Source organism: Pempheris klunzingeri, chromosome 6 (assembly GCF_042242105.1).
Source record: "Pempheris klunzingeri isolate RE-2024b chromosome 6, fPemKlu1.hap1, whole genome shotgun sequence".
NCBI lineage: Eukaryota > Metazoa > Chordata > Actinopteri > Acropomatiformes > Pempheridae > Pempheris > Pempheris klunzingeri.
Genome location: NC_092017.1, coordinates 7,092,083 through 7,114,337, shown reverse-complemented (window position 1 = coordinate 7,114,337; position 22,255 = coordinate 7,092,083). Strand labels below are relative to the sequence as shown.

At 42.8% G+C, this 22,255-nt stretch overlaps 2 protein-coding genes across 2 annotated transcripts in view; one reads left to right on the top strand and one right to left on the bottom strand.

The window, feature by feature from the left end:
- LOC139202323 (cyclin-dependent kinase-like 5) overlaps positions 1-15,078 on the top strand; it is a 38,209-nt gene extending 23,131 nt beyond the window's left edge. Inside the window, exons 5-20 of the mRNA XM_070831761.1 lie at positions 1,045-1,090; positions 1,199-1,335; positions 1,453-1,573; positions 3,094-3,153; positions 5,218-5,308; positions 5,426-5,615; positions 7,350-7,430; positions 8,257-8,423; positions 9,778-10,819; positions 11,248-11,349; positions 11,787-11,892; positions 12,176-12,299; positions 12,535-12,640; positions 12,858-12,983; positions 14,246-14,413; positions 14,514-15,078. Of these exons, the coding sequence (XP_070687862.1) occupies positions 1,045-1,090; positions 1,199-1,335; positions 1,453-1,573; positions 3,094-3,153; positions 5,218-5,308; positions 5,426-5,615; positions 7,350-7,430; positions 8,257-8,423; positions 9,778-10,819; positions 11,248-11,349; positions 11,787-11,892; positions 12,176-12,299; positions 12,535-12,640; positions 12,858-12,983; positions 14,246-14,413; positions 14,514-14,873 (3,027 nt within the window). The 3' untranslated portion in view covers positions 14,874-15,078. The remainder of the gene's footprint in view (positions 1-1,044; positions 1,091-1,198; positions 1,336-1,452; positions 1,574-3,093; positions 3,154-5,217; positions 5,309-5,425; positions 5,616-7,349; positions 7,431-8,256; positions 8,424-9,777; positions 10,820-11,247; positions 11,350-11,786; positions 11,893-12,175; positions 12,300-12,534; positions 12,641-12,857; positions 12,984-14,245; positions 14,414-14,513) is intronic.
- Positions 15,079-17,558: 2,480 nt separating this feature from the next.
- Positions 17,559-20,771, bottom strand: LOC139203149 (retinoschisin-like). The gene is made up of 4 exons (XM_070832820.1): positions 20,613-20,771; positions 19,544-19,685; positions 19,259-19,454; positions 17,559-18,012 (listed from the first exon to the last, which is right to left on the bottom strand). Exons 1-4 carry the CDS (start codon positions 20,752-20,754, stop codon positions 17,860-17,862), a joined length of 633 nt encoding a protein of 210 aa, XP_070688921.1. The 5' UTR covers positions 20,755-20,771; the 3' UTR covers positions 17,559-17,859.
- Positions 20,772-22,255: the final 1,484 nt, after the last annotated feature.

Genomic DNA, 22,255 nt, shown 5'->3' with positions numbered 1-22,255 from the left:
GGCTAGTGGTGGGGCGTCTCTCACAGAAAACTTCATGGAAGGATGCTGACAAGTGTCTCAGGCAAACAGTGACTCAGTGGTGATTGGTCCTGAATTTCTTTGTTTGCTCCATGTATTGTTGATTATGTCATGTCACTCATGCCTGTAAACAAATTGTTTTTGCAAGCGCTAAACTTTTAAAGGTGCACAAGTCCTATTTGTCCTACAATTCAGCGGTCACCCATTCATCTTGAATAGTAGTACCCTGTTTTTTTTATGGTTGTGACCCCCTAATATGAAGCAAAGTACACTTGCAGCCACTTTCACAGGGTGCATTTCTGATGTCACTGGATTTGACAAGAGGCTTCAGACAAGGGCTGCAACTAAACATTATCATCTCTACCAGGTGTAGCTAAACTCACACACCACTGGTTGTTTTCCAGATTCCAAGATGATTCCAAGAGTTAAATGTTTTGTTGAGTTTGACTGAGTTTGTGTTTCATGTGAGCTTAAGGCCAAACCAGTCATTTCTCACATTTGGAACCTGTGACCATCTGATGTTTGACATTTTTGCTTGAAAACAATTAATGGATTAACAAAATAGCTGCACATTTATTTTCTTTCTTTGGATTAGTCGATTAATCAACTAATTATTACAGGTCAACATCAGACTGGTTCACAGTCAGTTAGAGTTAAACAACCTGCCTTTTCCAGGCCCAATAATCATTCTACATCCCTTTAGATTAATTTTGTGATCCCTTGGGGGGGTCCTGACCCTCAGGTTGGGAACCACTGATCTACGTGATACAGACGCAGGTCTCAGTTTAAGAGCAGTGCCCTCTGTAGTGAGCATTTAATAGTTGGACTCTGGGAACATTTGAGTTTTATTAAATCTGTTTAGCCAAAGCCCACACAATTGAATGTAAAACTGTGTTGTCCACTTATCATCACTAGTAGCCCTGTTATATGTGTTTCCATCCCTGCTGTTGTGTTTTCCCACTGTAATGATGTATTGATTGCAGCAATTAACAGTAGGATTTATTCTTATCTGTGTTTTTATTGCAGGAGACCAATGAAATAGTGGCCATTAAGAAATTCAAGGACAGTGAAGGTATTTTTATTGGTGTTATTAGTGTCAATCAATTCCACGTCCTCACTCTCATTGCTGCTTGTAAGCCCAATGTGATCCTGATTCCCCCTCTGTCTCACCTCCACACAGAAAATGAAGAAGTTAAAGAAACGACACTACGGGAGCTTAAGATGCTCCGCACCCTTAAGCAGGAGAATATTGTTGAGCTTAAAGAGGCCTTCCGCAGAAGAGGAAAGCTATATCTCGTCTTTGAGTATGTGGAGAAGGTAAGCCTCTCCTACAGACCGTTCCTTTACGAGGTCTGCACAGATTTTTATTACCATTGCTGTCAGATTGTGTGGGGATCACGCTGATGTTTTGGTGGTGTTTTCTTTCTCTTTTAGAACATGCTTGAGCTGCTCGAGGAGTTACCCAATGGTGTGCCGACTGAGAAAGCGCGCAGCTACATCTACCAGTTAATCAGAGCAATTCACTGGTGCCATAAGCATGACATAGTTCACCGGGGTAAAATCTCTCTTTTCCTACCATTTTCTTTTCTTTAGTAGGCAACATGATAAAAACAATTAGAAACTAAATGAAAAGGCTTGGAAATATATGACAGTTAGATATACTATTAGAATCTATGCTGGTTAGCAAAACTTTGTATGAGCATTACTCATATGGTTTAAATCAATGGACTAAAGCTCCTGTTTGAATCTGGTGTTAAGGAATGTAAATCACCACTACTGGAAACACAGTCTAGACTGTTGAGATGGATCATTTTTGACCTGGACCTCAAGTCAGCAAGGATTGATGGGAGGTTTAAGCACTGGTATAGAACTGGCAACACTTCTTCCTGTTCAATTTCATCTGAGGGAGTATTGGAGAGCTTTCAGAAAATTTCAGATATAAGAAACGAAAGACAAATGTGATACCAACGTCACTGACATATTTATTGACATGTATAAAAATAAGGTGAACTGGAAACTTGTCTCAACTTTTCACTCAAGTATCCAATCCATTAAGAAACACTCAGCAAAAAAGCATAGATTAAAATTGGAGAAAAAAGCTGAACTTGTCACAGAAGACCGTCTGGATATATGTGTTCTCTATAGTCTACGTCCACCAGCTCTCATCTTGGGAGAGATTTTTGCTGGCAGAATCTAATTTGATACCTTATAACTCCAAAGTTAAAATGTGTATTGACAGCTTAGATGGTCAGGGGTTGGCAGAGAACAGTTGGCTGGTCATTTCCTTATATTTTAGCCATTTGGTCACACTGGAAGGACGTAATGGGCAATGCAGCATTTTTGGTGAAGGAACTGACTGCTCTTTCTCTACAATCTATTTGGGCAGTGTTGCAGCATATTGCATTAACAGGTAAAAGGCAAATATCCAGTAAAGATATTATTGGCAGCCAGCAAGAAAGATGTAACATGAAAAATGTTACAGACCGAACCTCCAACAAAGACGGACTGGATAGATATTGTGAATAATGTTAATGATTATGGAGAGAATTACTTTTTCACTAAATCCACGGGTTGATAAATTCTTGCACCATCTGTGCCTAGATTTTGAAGAACAAACAGAATCAGTACTGTTCATTTTCACTGTAAAACGGTATGGATGTGTATGTCTGCCCGGTCTTCTCTCGTGAAACATGTCATGCATGATGCATTGTAACCAACCACTCCATTGTTCACAAGATGTGAGCTTTTAGGCGAATCAATGGCAGCAGGGCAGGAAACCAGATGGCCCATGTGAGCTTTTGGCACACTGAATGCAACAGAGCAGGCATCCAAATGGCCTGTGGTACACCCAGGCACACATATGACACTGTTATCGAGGGGTTGGATGTATAAGTTATGGTTTCTCTTTACAATCTGTGAATACATTTTTTTTAACAAAGAATTTCATTTTTCGAATGAAATGAATGAAACAGATGAACATGTGGTTGCCGAAATCATGGTATCTATGATGTAACAATGATGCCCCTCCCCAGCTTATGTGTTGCCTTACTCCCCATCTGTGTTCTTCATCCTCAGACATAAAGCCTGAAAACCTTCTCATCAGCTCTGATGACGTCCTCAAGTTATGTGACTTCGGTGAGCACCTCAATCAAATACTCACACAGTAAGAGCTGTAAGCGCTGCGAGGAAGGTGGCCGAACAGTCAAAGCTGTGATGTAAAGGGAGTATTTTCAACAGAGACTATATTTGGCTGCTTCAGAGGGGCAGCAGGCAGGCTTCATCCGGTTATCTAAAGCTGTGTGAGCAGCCCTCTCTCCTGGTTCTCAGGCCACTGCTGTGCATTCTTCCCTCATATCAATTAATGAAACGTGTTGGAAAACAAGAGGCTAGTCATGCTTAGATTCAATCTGGTAGCGCTACAACAAAACGGGGGAAACGGAAAACATGGCACAGCCAGCATCGTGTAGGCAATCTGGAGTGAGAGACTGAAGACGTGCTGTTTGCTCTGTGTCAGCCAAAGGCATTGAGAGAACAGACCTAGGCCAAACAGACCCCGCTCTGAAGCTTTACCTTTGGGACGATGTCTTACCGCACATTTACTGTCGTTGTTGTGTGTTGTTTTATTTTTCAATGTTGGCGCAAGCAAGTTTGAGAAGTGCCCACACTGAAAATGACTGCATCAGTTTGGCCATTTTTCCTTTTCCATTAAGCATTTATAAATGCAGGATTGGTAAAGTGACACAAAATGTTCCTGGACAGATTTAGCTTTGCCTTTTCACTCTAAGCAGATATATGATTCATTTGACGAGGACTTCAGTTTTGTTCGTGGTTTTATTTCCTTGGCATTTTTTAAGAACCAATTTGACATTTTGGGAAAGACACTCATTTGTTTTCTTGCCAAGAGTTGTACGAAAAGGTTGTTACCACTCTCATGTCTGTACGCTAAATACGAAGCTCCAGCCTGGAGATAGTCAATTTAGTTTTGCATAAAGCATTAACATGAGGAAACAGCCAGCCTGTCTCTGTCCACTGATAACAAATCCACCACGGGACCTCTGACACAAGAGCCCCAAGATATAACATGTTAACTTGGGAGCTTTAGAGGCGCTGGCAGCCAGAGCCAGGCCAACTGTGTCTTCATGTTTCCTGTCTTTATGCTAAGCTAAGCTAACCATTCTCATCCAATTCTCGGCAAGAGAGTAATTGAGTCGATTTCCTTGAAATGTATTAGATTATGATGCAATTGTCTATGCAGATACACATACATATTTATAGTCACGCCTTTGGTAATAAATTCAGATTTTTACCTAAATAGTTAAAATAAGACAGAAATGAGAGGATAAAGAGTGTGCTTAAATAAAGGACTAGGTTGACATTTTGGGGCATATGCTTATTTGCTCTCCCATCGAGAATTAGATGAGAATATTGATCTAATTTATTATCATTAAATGTAAGACTTTAGCCAGCAGCTGGTTAGCTTAGCTTAGCACAGAGACTGGAAAACAGGGATGAACAGCTAGCTTGGCTCTGTCCAAAGATTTAAAAAAATCTGCCTATCTACCAAGCTGATTTTTTTTTTGGTTTTATTGACAGTGATGTGTAAGATTATATCTTAGCGAGCACAGTGACTTTCTTTACTTTCCTTTATACAAATTAATCAAACAAGATGTAACAAGTTAACAATGAGCTTTAGAGGAGCCGGCATGTTTAGCTTTGGACAGAGCCGGGATAGCTGTTTCCTATTGCTTTCTACCTTCATGCTATGCTAAGCTAACAGTCTCCTGGCTGTAGAGTCATACTCAGTGTACAGAAATGAGAGTGGTATCAAGCTGCTCTTGGCAATTACTAAAGTGAATGATGCTCAACTACTTCTGTCTAACTAACAACTGGATTATGACAAAATGAAAATGAATTCAGATCTTTATCATTTAATAGTTAAAATCCTTCTGACTGGGTATGTGTTAAATAATATATATATTACTACTTTTATCAGAGCAGTGTGTCACAAGAGGGCTTGTCATATCTCTTATATGAGTGCAGCTTTTGCCTTACTCGATCAACTTCTAAGTTACATCTCTGAGTCATAATGAGCGTCCAGAGAGGTGCTCGACTAAAATCATTTTTAGATGTCTCAGCATGTAGAGCATATCAAAAAGCTCCTCATTATACTATATTGCTTCCTCTGTCTTTTCTTGCCAGGTTTTGCACGTAATCTCTCTGAGGGGACTGATGCCAATTACACCGAATATGTGGCCACTAGATGGTACCGCTCTCCAGAGCTCCTGCTTGGGTACGTCCGCTCTCCTTTAGCCCTGTCCAGGAACTCAATCACTACTCTGATTAGTTGTTTTTGCAGCTATACTAATGCCTGGCCATAATCACCAACACCTTAAATCTGTGGTCCCAGGGCGCCGTACGGGAAGGCAGTGGACATGTGGTCAGTGGGCTGCATCTTAGGAGAGCTGAGTGACGGGCAGCCTCTGTTCCCGGGGGAGAGTGAGATTGACCAGCTCTTTACCATCCAGAAAGTGTTGGGACCCCTGCCACCAGAACAGATGAAGCTCTTCTATAACAACCCCCGCTTCCATGGGCTGCGGGTAACACTCTTTACCCTAAACGTTGCTACGGTTCACTCTGCTGACCCATCCCTCCATGTTGCTCTTATTACTGCTCCTTTGCTTTTCTTCCACCGCACCGACTCCATCTTCTCTCTCTTTCTGCCTCCTCCTCTTTTCTTTCTTCCCTTATTTATTTTCTCTCACCGCCATGTCTCTGCACTCTCCGCTTTTTTTTTCTCCTGGCTCAGTTTGCTGTGCCGTGACTGATTGGATCACAATGACTCATCGTGTATCATGTTTTCTGTATGCTCAGTGAAGGAAGACTGTGATAAGTCTTCTGTGGCAGGCTGGTGGTACAACAGACCTGGGTCGTCCTTTCCTTCCCCTGTCTGCCCACGCCGCAGGATATAATTATTAGTTTGCAAACTGCCCCTCTGTGAATACCTGACAGTGAATACCCACTGATAGGGATGCTGCTTGATAATGCTGCATTTTTTAAATGCAGCATGTGGGTATACAAGTTGATGAATGGGTGTAGCAAAATTTGATGGTATGAAGCCTAAATTCTTATCTGAATTTCAGCTCATAAATGCATGTAAGTGTGCATGTTTTTCTACAGTAACATGCTTTCTCCAGGTACATGTCAGAAAAGATAGAATAAGCATCTAGCACCTGCTAAAAAAATCCTTCACTGATCACTGGACATTCACTTGTAAGCCCCCTCGCACAATCAGATTATCTTAATACTAGCAGAGGAGACCATGAGAAAGGAGGTTGGTGGTTGTAGGAACCATGCAAACAGTTTTTCTTAAAATATTAATGCATCAGACCGGCAAGAAACCACACAGCACTTGTGAGTGATCACAGGATGTTTGATGGTTGCTTTATCACGTTGGCCACCTACGGTGTGCTTTCTGCAACACTTGGAAATGTGTGATGTAAAAAGAACAGCTTCTGGACATTTTTTGGCAAACAGCAGATCCACGATAGTCAGAAGAAAAATTCTGTCAAAATGAGAGGTTGACACAGAACGACTGGAAGAGAGCACATGCAGCAGTGCTCCTGTGAGTCAGTGAACAGTGTTTGCAAAATGTAATTTCAGGAGTAGCAGGATAATATCAGAGGAAAGTGAAATTTAAAAATACACCCATTCACCAATTTTTATATCCATATGCTGCTAAAAATACAAATACATTTGTATTTGGCTTGACATGATATGTGGACATTTATAAGTATTTTACGAGAGCATCATTATACTTACATGATATTCCATGCTAACTAAGTAGTGACACTAACCTGCAAAGTAAAAGATATCCCAAGAGGTCATTGGTGTAGAGCAGCAGCCCACCTACCCTTAATACAGTCAGTTAATAAATAAAAGGCCACCACATATGATGCACCTGAAAACAGGACCAATAAAACAGGTATTAAATATATAAATAAGCCCTACAAAGTCCATATCTCCGGGAAACAGTCAAGGATCACATGATTTTCAAAAGTTTCACAGCTGACAATATAGAACAATATTGAAGCCAGCCCTTTTAATAAACGTGTTGAACCTGTTCCTATAATTGACAGTAAGGCTGTTACCCCAACATCATTTTCAATAAAAACTAGTTGATTACACACACTCCTCTACTCCACTCACCAAATGTAGGTAGCTGATATCGTTCTCTCTACAAAGTAGTTATTATTTGATCATTTATCACTTGGACATTTGTTGTGGCTGTGTTTTTGGCTGTAATGTTACCCACTGTTTCTTCGCTGTTTTAGTTCCCTGCTGTGAACCACCCTCAAACCTTGGAGCGAAGATACCTGGGAATCATCGGTGGAGCCCTCCTGGATCTACTAAAGGTAGGGAACCGCAGGGTCTGGTGAGGCTGCTCTGCTGTGGAGATGTTTTTATTTAAACCTTTTGTCTGGTTTCAGCTCATTCCTGTCGACACGCTTTCATGAAAAAAACACTCTTTAACCATAAAATCCCATAAACGAGACATCTGATAATTGCATCATTATCATCGTGTTTACGTCGTGACTGCATGATGCCTCTTCACTGTTTCAGCATCTCTCAGCTCATATCCTGGTTCCAGCACTGCTGTTATTGCTGTGTCTGCACTGTAAACAGGAGCTCCATGTCAAGAATGTGGGCTGTGCTTGTGCATTTGCGCTTTTCCCAGCAGATAATGACTCACTGCTAACATAATGTCATCTCAGGACTGGCTTCAGCAAGGACAGGCAACTCTCTCATCACTAGTCAGGTTCTCTTGAGTACAGTTTAGATATTAATTCAACAAAGTGTGTTTGCTAATTGGTAATGCAAAACTGCCTACCTTTCAAAGAGTAATTTTAAGTTCTGTTGTTATCCTGGGAAAGTGAGACAAGTAGTTATCACTACCAATTTTAGTTATATAAACCCAGAGTTCATAAACTATCTTCAATTTGCAGGTATTGTGTTATTTATATATATATTTGAACAGACAAAAAGCAAATGTGACAAATCATATTTCACATCATTATTTGGTTTGGTGACTGTAAGACACAATTAAAGGTAGCAGCAGCCTGACTTTTATGATAATGGCGATGACTCATAATAGCATGACTGTTTCAGTGTGTTTGTGAGATCTGGATGTTTGGGGTGTCTGGAGGACTCACAGGCTCCCTCTGTGTCTTTGTGCGTTAGAACCTGCTACTGCTGAACCCGACCGAGCGCTTTCTCACAGAGCAGAGCCTGAACCACCACGCCTTCCAGACCCTGCGGCTGGTGGAGCGGCCCGGCCCACCCACACCTACACCTGTACGCTCCTCCAAGAGAAAACCTCACCATGGAGACAACACCACCCCCAGCAGGTCAGCAGTGAGCATTATGGCTAGTTTAAGCATGTCAGCGTCTCCCTGTTGCTCAGATGCATACGTTGATGTGTTTTCATCTATGCAAATGTGACCGGTTGTTTTCAGTCAGCTGCCCCCTGAGGGCCATTATCTGCAGTAGTCACTGTGTAGTGACATTTATGCACATTGCATTGCTCTTTATTAGTGAATTCAGGCATTTTGGGTTTGGTTTGGGTTTATTCTGTCTTAATATGACCTAATAATAACACACTTTTATTGACCAGAATAACAAACATGCACATAAAAAGACAGGCTCAGTCCAACATGGAAACATTGAGACACAGAAAACACAAATAAAACTACTAAAAAGATTCACCCACTTATACTCTTTCCATTTCATTAAATAAAAAGTTTTACACCTGTTTTTAAAAACTGTAATATATTCCGACAATCTCACATTATCTGGTAGACGGTTCCAAGTTTTATCCCCCACACACTGAAACAATTTAGATCCAGAAATGCTTTATCTTTGCCCAGGGTTACTCCTATTCTTGTCTCTAGTACACTCAAATACCTGTAGATATTGGTGTTTGGCACCAGACATGTTCTACTGCTTGATCCTAAACTAAACTCTGCAATGTTAACCATTTCACTAATTAAGTTCAGATGCCCTACACTTAAATGGGTTCTTATTGTGATCACCTTATTTTGTACAGTACATTAGTGGGCCTGTTGTTGCTTAGTAAGGGTGATTACATGCATGAATTACATGCATAGTCAGGTCTTGATTATGTTATCGCTATACATGCAATTTTTTGCAGCTAACATTTTTTTTAAAACATTTTTTTCTATTTATGTTTTTTAGAGAGGCATTAGACTCAATTTGAACCACAGAATTACCTGATACATTTTGATCTACTAACCTCCTTAGGAAGTTTAATGAATGATGACCTCATATTGAAACTCCCCTGCAGGTGACATGAAGAGATTTGATTTGAGCAAATTTGCTGTTTGCTGTTTGAGGCAAAACACATTATGAGAGTCTGTTGTCCACTTGCCATATACTTAACTTGACTTTATGTTTAGTCAAGTTGACTAAACCATGACTAACCATGATTCTATGTCAAAGGCACATTGTGAACTGACTAACAAAGCGGAATCATCAGCATAAAGATCATCTAGTGCAAGTTTAATATCATTTGCATGTAATAGGGTCCTAAAATTGATCCCTGTGGAACACCACATGTGGTCACCCCAACCCTTGCGTATGATTTAAATCAAACAATTTGGAGTGGCCTCCAATTTACTGCACAAAGTTGAATGTTTGATTACAGTATGTTGATATTATCCTCTCACTCCACTTCCTGGTCAGGAGCCATGGAGGAAAGAGCTCAGGAAGCCACCGCTCCAGCAGCAGAGAGTGTTCAAGCTTGCCCCGGCATGAAGACCTCCACCTCAGCAACGACGGCTTTCTCAACGGCAACATGCCTGCAGCGATCAACCTCAGTCCCACACTGCATCCCAAGAACTACCAGCCGCAGATATACAATCACTCCACCTCCTGCAACATGGACCTGGCCAGCAGCAACCTGCCTCATCTGCTAACCCCCGGTGAAGCCAAGAGCAAGGGCGACTTTGAGATGAACCTGGGGTCCAAGGTGTCTGACGGCCCCGGAGCCAAGTACCTCAAATCCAACTTCCGCTCACAGCAGAACCGCCATTCTTTTGTGGAGGGGAAGACCAACACGCTTCAATCAGGGGAGAAACACAGTCGACACAACTACATGGAGTCTCACGGTTCCACACCCTCCTCCAAGTTCGCCTACCTGAACTTGTCCAAAAGCTATGGCACGCTTAGCGATGCCAAGTCAGTGGGGAACCTAAATGATGTGCATCTTTATGCTGACGAGCCTACATCTCGCTATTTTCCCTCGAGCTGCCTCGACCTCACAGCCCCGAGCAGCCCAGCAGCCCGCCGGGTGGACAGACTGGGTCCTGGCACAGCTGGCAGAGGGAGCATGCGCGCAGAAAGAGAGAGCAACACCCTGGACTCGTCCTACAGACGCTCCTCCACCCGTCACAAGGCCTCAGAGGAGGCCAAGTCGCCAGATGCCCTGGACCCTGGGGAGAGTGGCGTTGAAAGGAGTCACGCTCACTCTCTGTCTGCCCCACACGACCCTCTGTCCTACGGTCAGGGATACACCAGCCCCTTCTCCTCCCAGCAGCGGCCGCACCGCCACTCCATGTATGTACGGAGGGACCACCAGAGGACGCACGGGGCAGACGAGGGGCTGGCTGTGGGACAGGGCGTGCCCACTAGAGCCAGCAGCCTCCAGCTCCTGTCTCCACAGCTGCAGCACCGCACGCTGCCTCGCCACTCTGGGGGCTCCTCCAGAGAGGAAGACATGAGCAGGGTCAGTCATCAGCCCACATCAAACCTCTCCAACCTCAAGGAAAGCCAAAGCCTACATGATCTAATCATATCAAATGCCTACACCAGGTTGTATTGGATAACACAGCCTCAGTCTCAGTTTCTACAACAATGAGGCCAGGATTTATTCTGGTGGCGTCTGAAAATATCATGATCTGTTCTGAGGTTCTCAGCCAGATTTTGTCAGTTTCCCTGGTTTGTAGGAATGGCAGGATTAACATAACTGCTGCCTCGTCCTACGAACACTGCAAGAGTGTGGCTTTGTTGTTAAGATATACAGTGTTATCATGTTACCTGTATATTTATATATACTGTATATACACATATAGTATATATAGCGTGTGTGTGTATTTCTATGTGTGTGCTGCAATGCTGAGCTCACTTCATGCTTCATCATGTCTCCATTAACAGAGCGAACAGGCACCCACTGAGGTCACCCACAGCAGACCCCCAATAAGGGACTCCACAAGGGACAACACCGCATCTTTTCACACACAGCGGCAAAAAAGCGAGGTCCGACATTCTGCATGCACCCACCATTCCCCACCCACATCCGCACTCTCTGTAGACTGGATGTGGGTGGATACTGCTGTCATGAACTGCTCTCTCTCTCTCTCTCTCTCCTTCTCTCTCTCTCTCTCTCCCTCTCTCTCTCCTTCTCTGTCTCTGTGCATCAGATGCCTCTTCATTTTCTCTGTGTGCTTTGCTTCCCTTTAATGTGACTACTTATGATAGCACAGTGAAGCTTGTCACCCGAGCACATTCAGTTTGATTCTGGGCTACATTCTTAGCCTCTACAGATGTTGTATTATAATGACCGCTTGTGAATCAAAACGCCTTTTTTTTTTTTGTCTTCTTTCGGGTAAATGAAAGTATCAGCTCAGACAGAGAGGCATGCAAAGCAAGTGGCCTGTAGTTTTTATGTGACTAGGTCTTCTGTTGTGACTCAGGTGGGCTTATATCATGACCAGCAAACAGAAGATGGGGGCTCCTCCAAAGAGAACCGCAACATCTACAGTGAATCAATGCCCAGGAGGGTGGGCAGCTTCTACAGAGGTTGGTTTAGTCAGACTGATCCCTCTGGCTGTGTCTTTCTTTCACCTCACTGTGGAGATCATGATGCCAACTCAATCTTAAGTGTCGTACAAATCGTGTATGTTCATTATTTTTTGAGCCTGACACTAATATTGATATTGGATATTTTTTTAAATGTATGCAGTCCATCGTCTGCCAAAACATATATAGGCCTACATTGTTTTCAAATAGTTGGCATAGGCTTAAAAAGCAGTCTGTGTGTATCAAAAGGTAAATGAATGTGTTTGTTGTGTTTGTTGAACAGTCCCTTCTCCCCGGCCAGACAACTCCTTCCATGACAGCAGGGGTCAGAGCCGGGGCTCTGGCCTGTCCGGGGATGGCAGCAGTTTGACGAACCACTCCAAACGTCAGCCAGCATTCGACCCCTGGTAATTATCCCTTCTAATTACAACAGGACATAGTTTGTGTTGTCTCTTTCTAAGGCTACCGTGACAACAGCACAAATGGTTATTCGGTCATTGTACATTGATCTGTGAAACAATTTTCTGGCAGATTAAATTTCACACTGGTCACAGAGCATGTTGGTGTGAACAGAAACCGCTGGCTCTCAGATATTGTCCATTTTTCTCACGTGATGCACACTCGCCTTTGTTTTCTTTCCAGGACTGGCCCAGATACTGTAGTGTTGAACCCCTCTGAGCCATCCAAAGAAAAGGAGAAGCAGGGTTTCTTCAGAGCAATAAAGAAGAAAAAGAAAAAGTCTCAAATGGTAACGTGCATGTGAAGAACTTGTGAGGATGGCAGTCATGTCTGGATGCACTGTTCCACACATATGTCTGTGTACATACTGTATCTCCTCCTCTGCTTGTTCGAATGTTTAATGTGTTGGCCTTATTATCACCTCAGCGGAGATATAAATCATTTCTTCATGTTGTTGTGTGCTCCGTGTTTCTCTGTGCCACCAGTCATGTGCCTCTATATTACAGATGCAAGTCCCCGATGATGGAAGGCCTCCTGCCATCAAGAAATGTCTTTTCCCTCTATTTAGCCCAAAGAATAACATAAAGCATAGCTCCTCTGTGAGAGTCCTCCCTGTACTGTCCTCTCCCATGGTACATGCTGTTTTACACTATCCTACTCACCTCCTAACTCCATGCCACCCATCTGAGATTGCATGCATTAACAACGCCAATCAAGAAATCTTTCATTTATGCTTGTTTTCAGTGGTTTTCTTTGGTAATTTGAAAAAAATTCATTCACAAAATAATGAGCTGTCATAATAAACCAGTCAGATCCATCCATGCATGTACAGTATCAGTACAACTCTCAATCAGTATTGAAAATTAGGCGATAAAGTGCCTGTTTTGAATGTTGTAATTGATATTTGATGGTTTAATTGATAAAAGTGGGTCTTACTCTCTGAATTGTGAGTTTAAAACGAAACGCAGGGCTGTTAACGAGTCCTTCACCGGTGAAATGAGTGGATCTGGCTGGTAGTTTTTTACGTTGGGACCATTTGATTCTGATCAGTCACCACTGATTTCAGCCACAGCCCTAACAGCATGTCTGTGGTTATGTGCTGAGGATGAACCAGAGCGCTCAGGCTTCAGTCAAGCTCATGAGATTTTAGGAGTCTGCGTGCCTGGTTACACTCACGTGAAGCTTTACTGCGTACGATCAACTTCTCTTTAGTGTATTTAAGCCTTACGTTGCTTGAGAGCACAGATCAGGAAGGAGAAGGGACCAAAAGAGTTGCTAAATATGAAAGCAAACACATTTTGACATGTTAAACTGACTGTCATCTCAGTGGCAGTAGCCGGATCAGCATTACACAGGTGTTTGAGATGCTTTCGTCCCCTCTCGTTTCTATTTATATGTGACAGTCTGTTCAGATGCTGAGAGAGGGTTACAGCTGATGACAGAGCACAAATAAACGCAATCTGGCCAGGAGGAATCAGGCAGTCAGACTCAGAGCTGGTGGAAAATAGTGTTTTCTGCATGAAGAGTGGATCATTTGAAAATACTTTAGATATGCGATAGATTGTATTAAAAAAAAAACTGAATCAGACATAACCAAGAGGGGTTGTATCTTCTTTTGCTCAGATCAGTGAATGCTTTGGGTTTCTGGCACCAGATGCATGTCATGTTTTTGTTTTTGTGCACTTTAGACCAAACAATGCAAACTATTTTTAGAAAAAATAACCTCAGACTGATGTCCATGGTAACTGAACACATGTAAAGGATCTGAGAATAGAAATGTCAGCCCCTTGTGTGGGTTTCCTGATTTCCTTTACATTTTGTGGCTCTGCCTTGGTCGTAAGTGTGAGGATGTTAGTTTGGACGGTTTAATGACGTGTGCACCCATGTGTGAAAGGTTCCTAGTGAGGGGGTGGACACGGTCATGCAGAAGTCCTCCCGGTCTTCCGGTCACCAGAGCAGCCGCCACAGGACCCGTGACAAGAGCAGAGACCGGGACCAAGAGCGAGACCGAGACAGGGAGAAGGACTGGCCACCTGAGAAACTGTCGGATTCACACTCTCCGGTGGGTCTCAAAGAAAAGATGAAAGTATTTTCTCGATGTTGTTTTCACATGTTTGATGTACATATGTCGATTATGTGTTATTGCATCATGTCCCTCTCAGAGTCAGCCACTGAAGTCTCTGCGCAAACTCCTGCACCTTTCGTCCTCGTCCTCCAACCAGACCGCAGCGTCTGACATGCGCTACCAGCAGCTGCCTAATCCAGCCTCTGCTCAAGGTGGTTTCACAGACAGCCGGGGTCACTCAGGGGTCAGCACGCCCCAGCTGAAGAGCCGACAGGCAGCCTACCCGCTGCCCGGGCAGCTGGAGTCTGGCTGGCACACGTCCGCCCTGGGACGCCCCGAGGGCAACCCCTACCCGGAGCAAATGAGCATCAAGGGAGGCCAGAACGGGCACGGCTTCGGACGCCCCTCCAGGTCTCGTATGCCAAACCTCAACGACCTGAAGGAGACGGCTCTGTGATCTCCACCACCCCACAGCTCTCAGATCCACTTCAGACTCCTCCGTTTCCCCTCTGTTGCTCCTACACGTCCCTTGCGTAACAGTACACCTGCTGAACACACACAAACACACACACACACACACACACATTTAAAAAACACAGATACCAAACCTTCAGTTTTAAACACCGCTTGCAAATAGGCCAAAAGCCTTTTTACGTCTTCATTTTTTTTTAAAGCTTCCATGTTTGATAGACTTTATATTATTACTTCTGTAATTCTAATTATAATTTGTATTATAAAGTAAATATATTACAAATTAAATATATATATAAATGGATAGATGAAGTGTAGATTTTAAGTGTAAGTATTTTTGTTTCTATTCAATATAGAGATATAGTACATTTTACTGCGTAGTATTTCCTTAAGACTATCTAAGGCATTCTAAACAAATAAAGTTTTATCAGTTGTTACAATAGAGGTCGGTAATGTCAGTAACTTTGCATTGTGCTCATCTCACCCAGGATTGTAAACTCTTCGTCCAAGCTGTCTTGCCTTTGGATGTGCTGTCATACAGATCAGAGACGCTCAAAATGTGCAACTGCAGCTCAAAGCAGTCTTGTTCTTGAAAATCTAGCTGTACTGCATTTTCTTCTGAGTTGGCACTGACAATCTATAAAGCTTAAATCTCTTTGTTCTTTTTTAGGATATTTAGGTTTTTATGTCTTTTTGTAATGCAGCCATTTTAGACTCTATGGTGCCATAAACTGACAGAAATCCTAACCTACGTCGCCCTCTGTAGGAGATAATGAAGCACTGCATCTACTGTTGTCTGACTGAGGTAACCATGCACTAACCTAACACTGAGGCACTGACTTTCCATGCACAATATGTGTAAATCATCCTTTCATATATATTATAAACAGATGTTATACAATTAAAACTATGGTTACACCTCATCATTTCAAAGAGAACTCACATAATAACTGATCCTTATACTGACTATACGCAGATCCTTTTGTTAGTAATGTAATAAAATGATTTCCTGAAATGTTCATTTATGTAAAATTGTTATCAAGCACCCTTATGGATGAATTATACAGTTGTCAAACCTTGATGCTTTGAGCAAACGTCAAGGATGCGGTAATGAAAAAGGACATCTGAAGTCGATATTGAAGGATGCGATCCTCTCTGATAACTTCCCTCACCACCAGGATTCAAAGAAGTCTCTTTGTCGCTTTCGTCTTACTTGACGATTTCACATAAGCAATGTCCGACTGGTTTAATCAGTTCAACAAATGTACAAATACATCCAAAATATTATATAAAGTCTAACTGCTGTAAAAATTTGATTTATATAACATGAAGTGCAAAGTTTTTTTGTTTTTTTTTTGTCCCTAATCGTCGTTAGAACGTAATTTTTACAGCAGCTAGAGGAACACAAAAGCCATTCTGGGTGTACAAGTGCAGTGATTCCCAACCTTTCCTGTCTGATGTAATGAACAAGTAATGCTTTGCCTTTAGTTGTTTTATCTTCTACTTTTAGCTATTTCCAATAAAACTTTAGCTAACTGTTTGAACAATCTGTCCATTTCTTTCAGCTTTTTCAACTTTCAAATGTTTGTTTTAAGCATTTCCTCAAACCACTTGTCCATTACTGTTATACTGTCTATATTAACCATCTATCTATGACCATCAGCCGTTTCACCCCCAGTACTATTTTTACTGTGGATGCATTTCATTTTTTGTTTTACCATTTGTCCATTATTTTTAGGCCAGCTAACTCTGTGGAAATATGTGGACATATTCTTAAGTCTTCATTTCTATTTGTTCTAATGAGTTCAGCAGCTCTACAGTGTTTGGGTGTCTCTTCCCTTGCAGCTACAGAAGTAGCCCCTGGGCTACATGCGCCCCTGGTTGGGAATCACTGAGCTAGCGTGTTTTTGACTGATTGCACACACTGAGCCGCTCGGGCCAAGCTTTTGAGAAATCTTAAAATGGACCCACAGTGGGGGCAGAAGCTCTGTACTGTAACATTGTTTTCTGTCTGGGATAAAGTGCCATGAAAGTAGCTTGGCAGGAACAAACCCTAAGCTTTTTTTTAATGTTGCACTTTGGAGAGACTTTGTGGCTCAGCAATATTGCTCTGACTCTGTAAATTCTTCCTCACTTCATGTTCATCGTGTGCACAGTGTGTGGAGACTGAGGCGCAGGGGCCCGAGGCTCCCGCAGTAACACACCGAGTACTAACATGACGTATCGTATTGTGTATTGTGCATCTGTAAGGACTGTGCACACTCTGTACTCGACACAATACATTTCTCTCTTTGGATTATTGTTTTGCTGAAGGAGCACCGTGTATTATATTAATACTGATGTGTGACTACTTGTTTGGTAATATTTATAACAGACGATGTTTATCAACTGTTCAAATGAAATCAAGTACTTTCAGTTTGTGCTTTTATTACAGACACAAATTAGTAGCATAGTCAGTGTTTATCTGCTTTTTTTTTCCAACAGAGCATTTAAATGAGAATATAAACCCACAAATGAATGCTTAACAATTTTAGAATATTCATGTTTACATATGTAACAGTAAATCTCAAATAAAACAAACTCATTTGATTTGACTTTTAACTGGTACAATCTTTTTTATTATAGTGTTTGATTCAAAGACAGTTTATGAATTACAATCAGCAGGCCTCCAATTTGCATTTTAAAGTGGAATCCCCTGTATGCATTGAGGAAAGTGTCCAATTTTGTATTTACACGTGAAAGCAATTCATTTATACAGATAAATGGTGCATCAGAGGACTCCAAACATGTCCACCTGCCCAGACTTAGTTTGCTTTGAGCCTCACCAAAGAAAGACAGACTTGTTACACAGATGACGTCTTAACAGAGTTACAGGATGGATCTTTAGGGTCTGGACCAGTGTCCCCCTTTTGGCAAGCGGCAGGTTGGCAGGGGAAGGATGGACAGTGAGGAAAAAGCAGGCTGAGGATGCTTCAGGTACACTTGTTCATGCACATGAGCAGCTCCATCCTCATGGCGATGCGGGTGTGCCAGCCCAGCGGCAGCAGCCGGATGTAGCGAGCTACGATGGGCGGGCGCAGCAGGTTCTGTACCGCTGAGGAGCGGTCAGAGTTCCCATAGAAGACCTGCAGAGTAGAAAGTAAACTACATGTAGAGATGCACTAGATAAACACTCTATCATCACGATTCTTCATGGGGATCCCTTTACTCAGTCACACTGAGGTTTGCTCCTCAATGTTGCAGAGATGAGTTCACTGTGTAGTTCACGATTTAAAAAAGAATCATCATGCCTGACGTATAATGTTCTTATTAGACTGACTGGATCTTAAACTATTATTTCCTCTCCATTAATTAATCTACAATGATAAACAGACAGACAAGAAAGACAACAAACTGGCTGGAACTAGAAAGTATCTGGAGTTGGTGCTTGAAAAATCACAACTAATTGCTTATCAAAATGGTTGCTGATCAATTTTGTGTCCACTGAACTGACAAACAATATCAGCTCTAGTGCCCTTACCAGAAAAGCCATGCTAAAATTGGCAAAATGCAGTAAGTTAGTTACTATAAGTGGCATTCCAGGACACTTGCATGGCATTTTTATCAGTTGATTTCATTTTTATAAACACGCTGGGCCCGTAGAGTCAGCGTGAACAAAGTAAGCATCTAGAACAGAAGAAGATAAGTCTAAAATAGTGCTGCAAAGAGGAAAATTAGAAAAGATCTAGAAGGTCAATAACAGCCGTAAGTTGTGCTGAAATGACTGATGGATACAATTTATCCTTTTTGACCGAGAAAAACAATTCATTGGGCATTACATTTCAGTACTGAAGTAGATTTAACTCAATATTAAATGCCAACAGCGAGAAATATAACTTTTTATAAGTTGCACTAACTCTCATGAAGGCAGAAGTCCACTGAAAAGCAGCAGTAATTGTGGGCTTTGGTGTGCGGCAGGTTGTGACCTTGACCTCCATCTCCTGGACAAAAGCAGCTATTGTTTGAGAGGTTGTCCATCGCTGTAGTCCCTTAATAAAGTGGCTTGGTCAGATGATCCGTGTGTGTGTGTGTGTGTGTGTGTGTGTGAGCTCCTACAGTGGTGAAACAAGTCTGTTTACTTGATAAGATGTTTCAAGGAATTTCAGGGAGGATGTGGGAAACTGACCCTGAACGCAGGTTCAGTAGAAGGTCAGCGTGAAGTGGGAGTGCATGTGATGTGCAGCACAGTCAGCAAACAACACCCTCAAGGTCGTTTTAGGAAATCTTACCCTGTAGCAGCATCAATGACGGACACAAATATGCAACATGAGCAACCTCTGAAAGATTCAAACTGCATCAGTGGACGTGAACTCCTAATTTCCACATACTCACCCTGTTGTTTCCCGTCTGGTCTTTGTAATAGATCCAGTTGAGGTTTTCCACAGTGCGATACTGGATGCTGTACTTAGTAATCCACTCATCAGCATCGCAGCGGCCCTGGGTGAGGATCCCAGACACCACCCCCACCTCCATCAGGTCAATCTGGATCCACTGATGCTGGTCGTTAAACTTGGAGAGCCACGCACACCTGAGGAAGAGAAAAGTGAACATGAACGCTGTTGTTGTGGTAAATTCACAGTAACAATAAGAAGAAGAAAATCGGTTGTCGTGACGGACCCAAAGCCTTGATTGTTGAGGCGAGCCTTGCTGGGGAGCCAGGAGGAGTACCAGCCGGTGTGCTGGTCCTCATTGGAGCAGTTGATCTGGTCCGATGTCACAGCGCCAGATTCAAAGCCCAGGGCCCTGTGGTAGGGGCACTCTGTGGAGGACAGACACGCTGTGGCGTTAATGGTTTACTTTTAATGGCTGAATTATCTCCACTTTGTCACAGACTCTCCAGGATGCAGCAGCTATGATCCAGTTACATCAGCTGCACATCTAATTCATTAAAAAGTCTGAACAGATTTTGGGTCCAAATACAAAAGAAATTCAGGTCGTACAGCCTCAAAAGCACAACAATATACAGTTTAATATCCGAGTAACAGCTGGATGTCACCATGATTTTATTCTCTGATAAAGTATTGTGACCAGCCACCCTGCTCATAGCCTCAGACTAAGACCTGATCCTCCTCCGGCTTGCGTGATGAGGTGAAGGAAGACGATCAGGGCATCATCTGATGTGTGCTGCTTTGCCCAGTATCACACTATTAGGTGAAGGGCACGCCCTATTTTGGGCTCCCTAATCTGCTCATTACATTCCTGCACAGGTAATGAGATTATCTAACAGCATTTGCCGTTCCAGGCCTCTTCCTCACAGTTGTTCTTTTCTTCAACCCAAAGCGACCTCATCTCCGAGGCAGACCAGAGCCCCGTTAGCCTAAAGTAAGGATGTGGCTGATGTGAGATGTCGAGACCGCAGAAGGAGAAGGCATCACTGCAGGGATGCAGAGAGCGGGCCAGGATTAGACTGAGTGCATATGAGGACGCAGCCAGTTACCATCAGCTGTGTGATCCATCACACCAGCTGGAGCTAAGGACACTTACGAAAATCCACAGGACACAATGCCGACCATCATTAATCTTCACGTGTGGTGCCAACGTCCTTCACATCCTGTGCACCCCATTTATCACTGTTGTCCAAACTTACCAGCCTGATAAATAACAGACATCCAAGATTCTTAAACATGAGAACAGACAGGGGGACTACATGTCCATCCAGGTCATGTGACCCAGGTGGAGTCCTCACCTGGCATGCAGTTCTGTGAGTGACCCCGAGGAGGCGGCGGCGGCGGCAGCTGGGGTGGGACGGCGGCGGGGACGCGGGTCGGTGAATCAGCAGATTCACAGTCACAGGTGCAGGCTTTGACGTTCCTCGTCCACGTCTCCATCACCTGCTGGTCCTCCTCCTGCAGCTCCTCCTCCTGGACGGCCTCCTCCTCCGGGACGGCCTCCTCCTCCTGAAGGACACACACAGCGAGGAGTTAATCCAGACTTCGACTCACATTTCAAACTTCTTCTTTTAGCCAGTTTGCCAAAACCTTACCTCCTGGGAGTGAACATTGACCAGGGCTGTACCACATCAACAGATGCATGAAATGTAGAAGCAGATGGTGAAAATAAACGGGGAAGCTAAAGCCAAGTTTTACAGAGGAAACTAAAGGGGGGAAATAAACTGACACAGCAAATTAATGACCAATTAATTCATTAATTGTTTGCAGGTATTTTCATGCGATTGACACAAACAAACAACAAATATCTCTAATGATTTGTGTGCATGTGACCAGAGGAAACCTTAATTGGGAGAAAAAAAGCATATGATAGTAAAGAAAAAAACCTTTTTGGACTTTCACAAACAATGAAAAGCCACTATCAACAATTCTCCTTAAAGCAAAATGTTAAATTCCTGATTTTATTGCTGCAACATGTCTGTTACTGTACTTTGATCAGTGTGGTTACAAAAAGACACAATAAACGAGACATAGCGGTGAGCATCCTCCAGAGTTTTAAGGCGGACACAGTGCGTTATGATTTGATAAAATCCCTCAGTGACTTACCCTGAGACAGGAGCAGGAGCAAGAGCACAGCAGCACAACGAGCGGTGACCTCCATCTTCCTCTTCACCTGCGCTGGAATGCGATGTGTGTGTGATACCCAACGCTAGTGGACAGGATTACTGTAATCCACAGACCTGCCATGGCCTTATCTAATACTCTTTATTGGCCCTTGGACACCTCCCTTATTCTTCTGTTACTGCACTGCACCTGTGGTGCCTACTGTCACTTCATGAATCATAAGAGAATCATTCTACAGTATGTGTGTGAGCACATGGAGGACGTGTCAGGCAAAGACTCACCTGAATTCACAGCAATCACAGGTGACCAGCAGAGACTCCAGTAAAGTCAACGCTGCCAGGCGAGAGACAGTTCTGAAAATTACAGGTTTTTACATTTTCATATTTCAACAAATGAGATATATCATTTGAACTTTGAACTTTGGTGAAAGCCAGGCTGGCTGTTTCCCAGTGTTTCCAGTCTGTATGCTAAGCTATGCTAACTGCTGGCTGCAGCCTCATGTTTAACTTTACCTTACAGACATGAGAGACACATCATGCCTCTCGTCTAAGAAGGAATTATCATCATTTCCAAAATGTCAAACTAGTCCTTTAAAGGAGACGCATTCTGCTCATTTTTATGTTCAATCTTGTATTCGGGGGTCCTACTACAATATGTTTACATTCTGTAATGTTCAAAAAACAAATATTTCCATCCTGTGCATACTGCATACAGCACTTGTCACCCTCTTTCTGTTTTTAGCACCTGTTTCTACAAGTGTGTGACATCACAAGCAGGGCCAAAACTAAACACAGCATTTTTACACATATTTACTGGC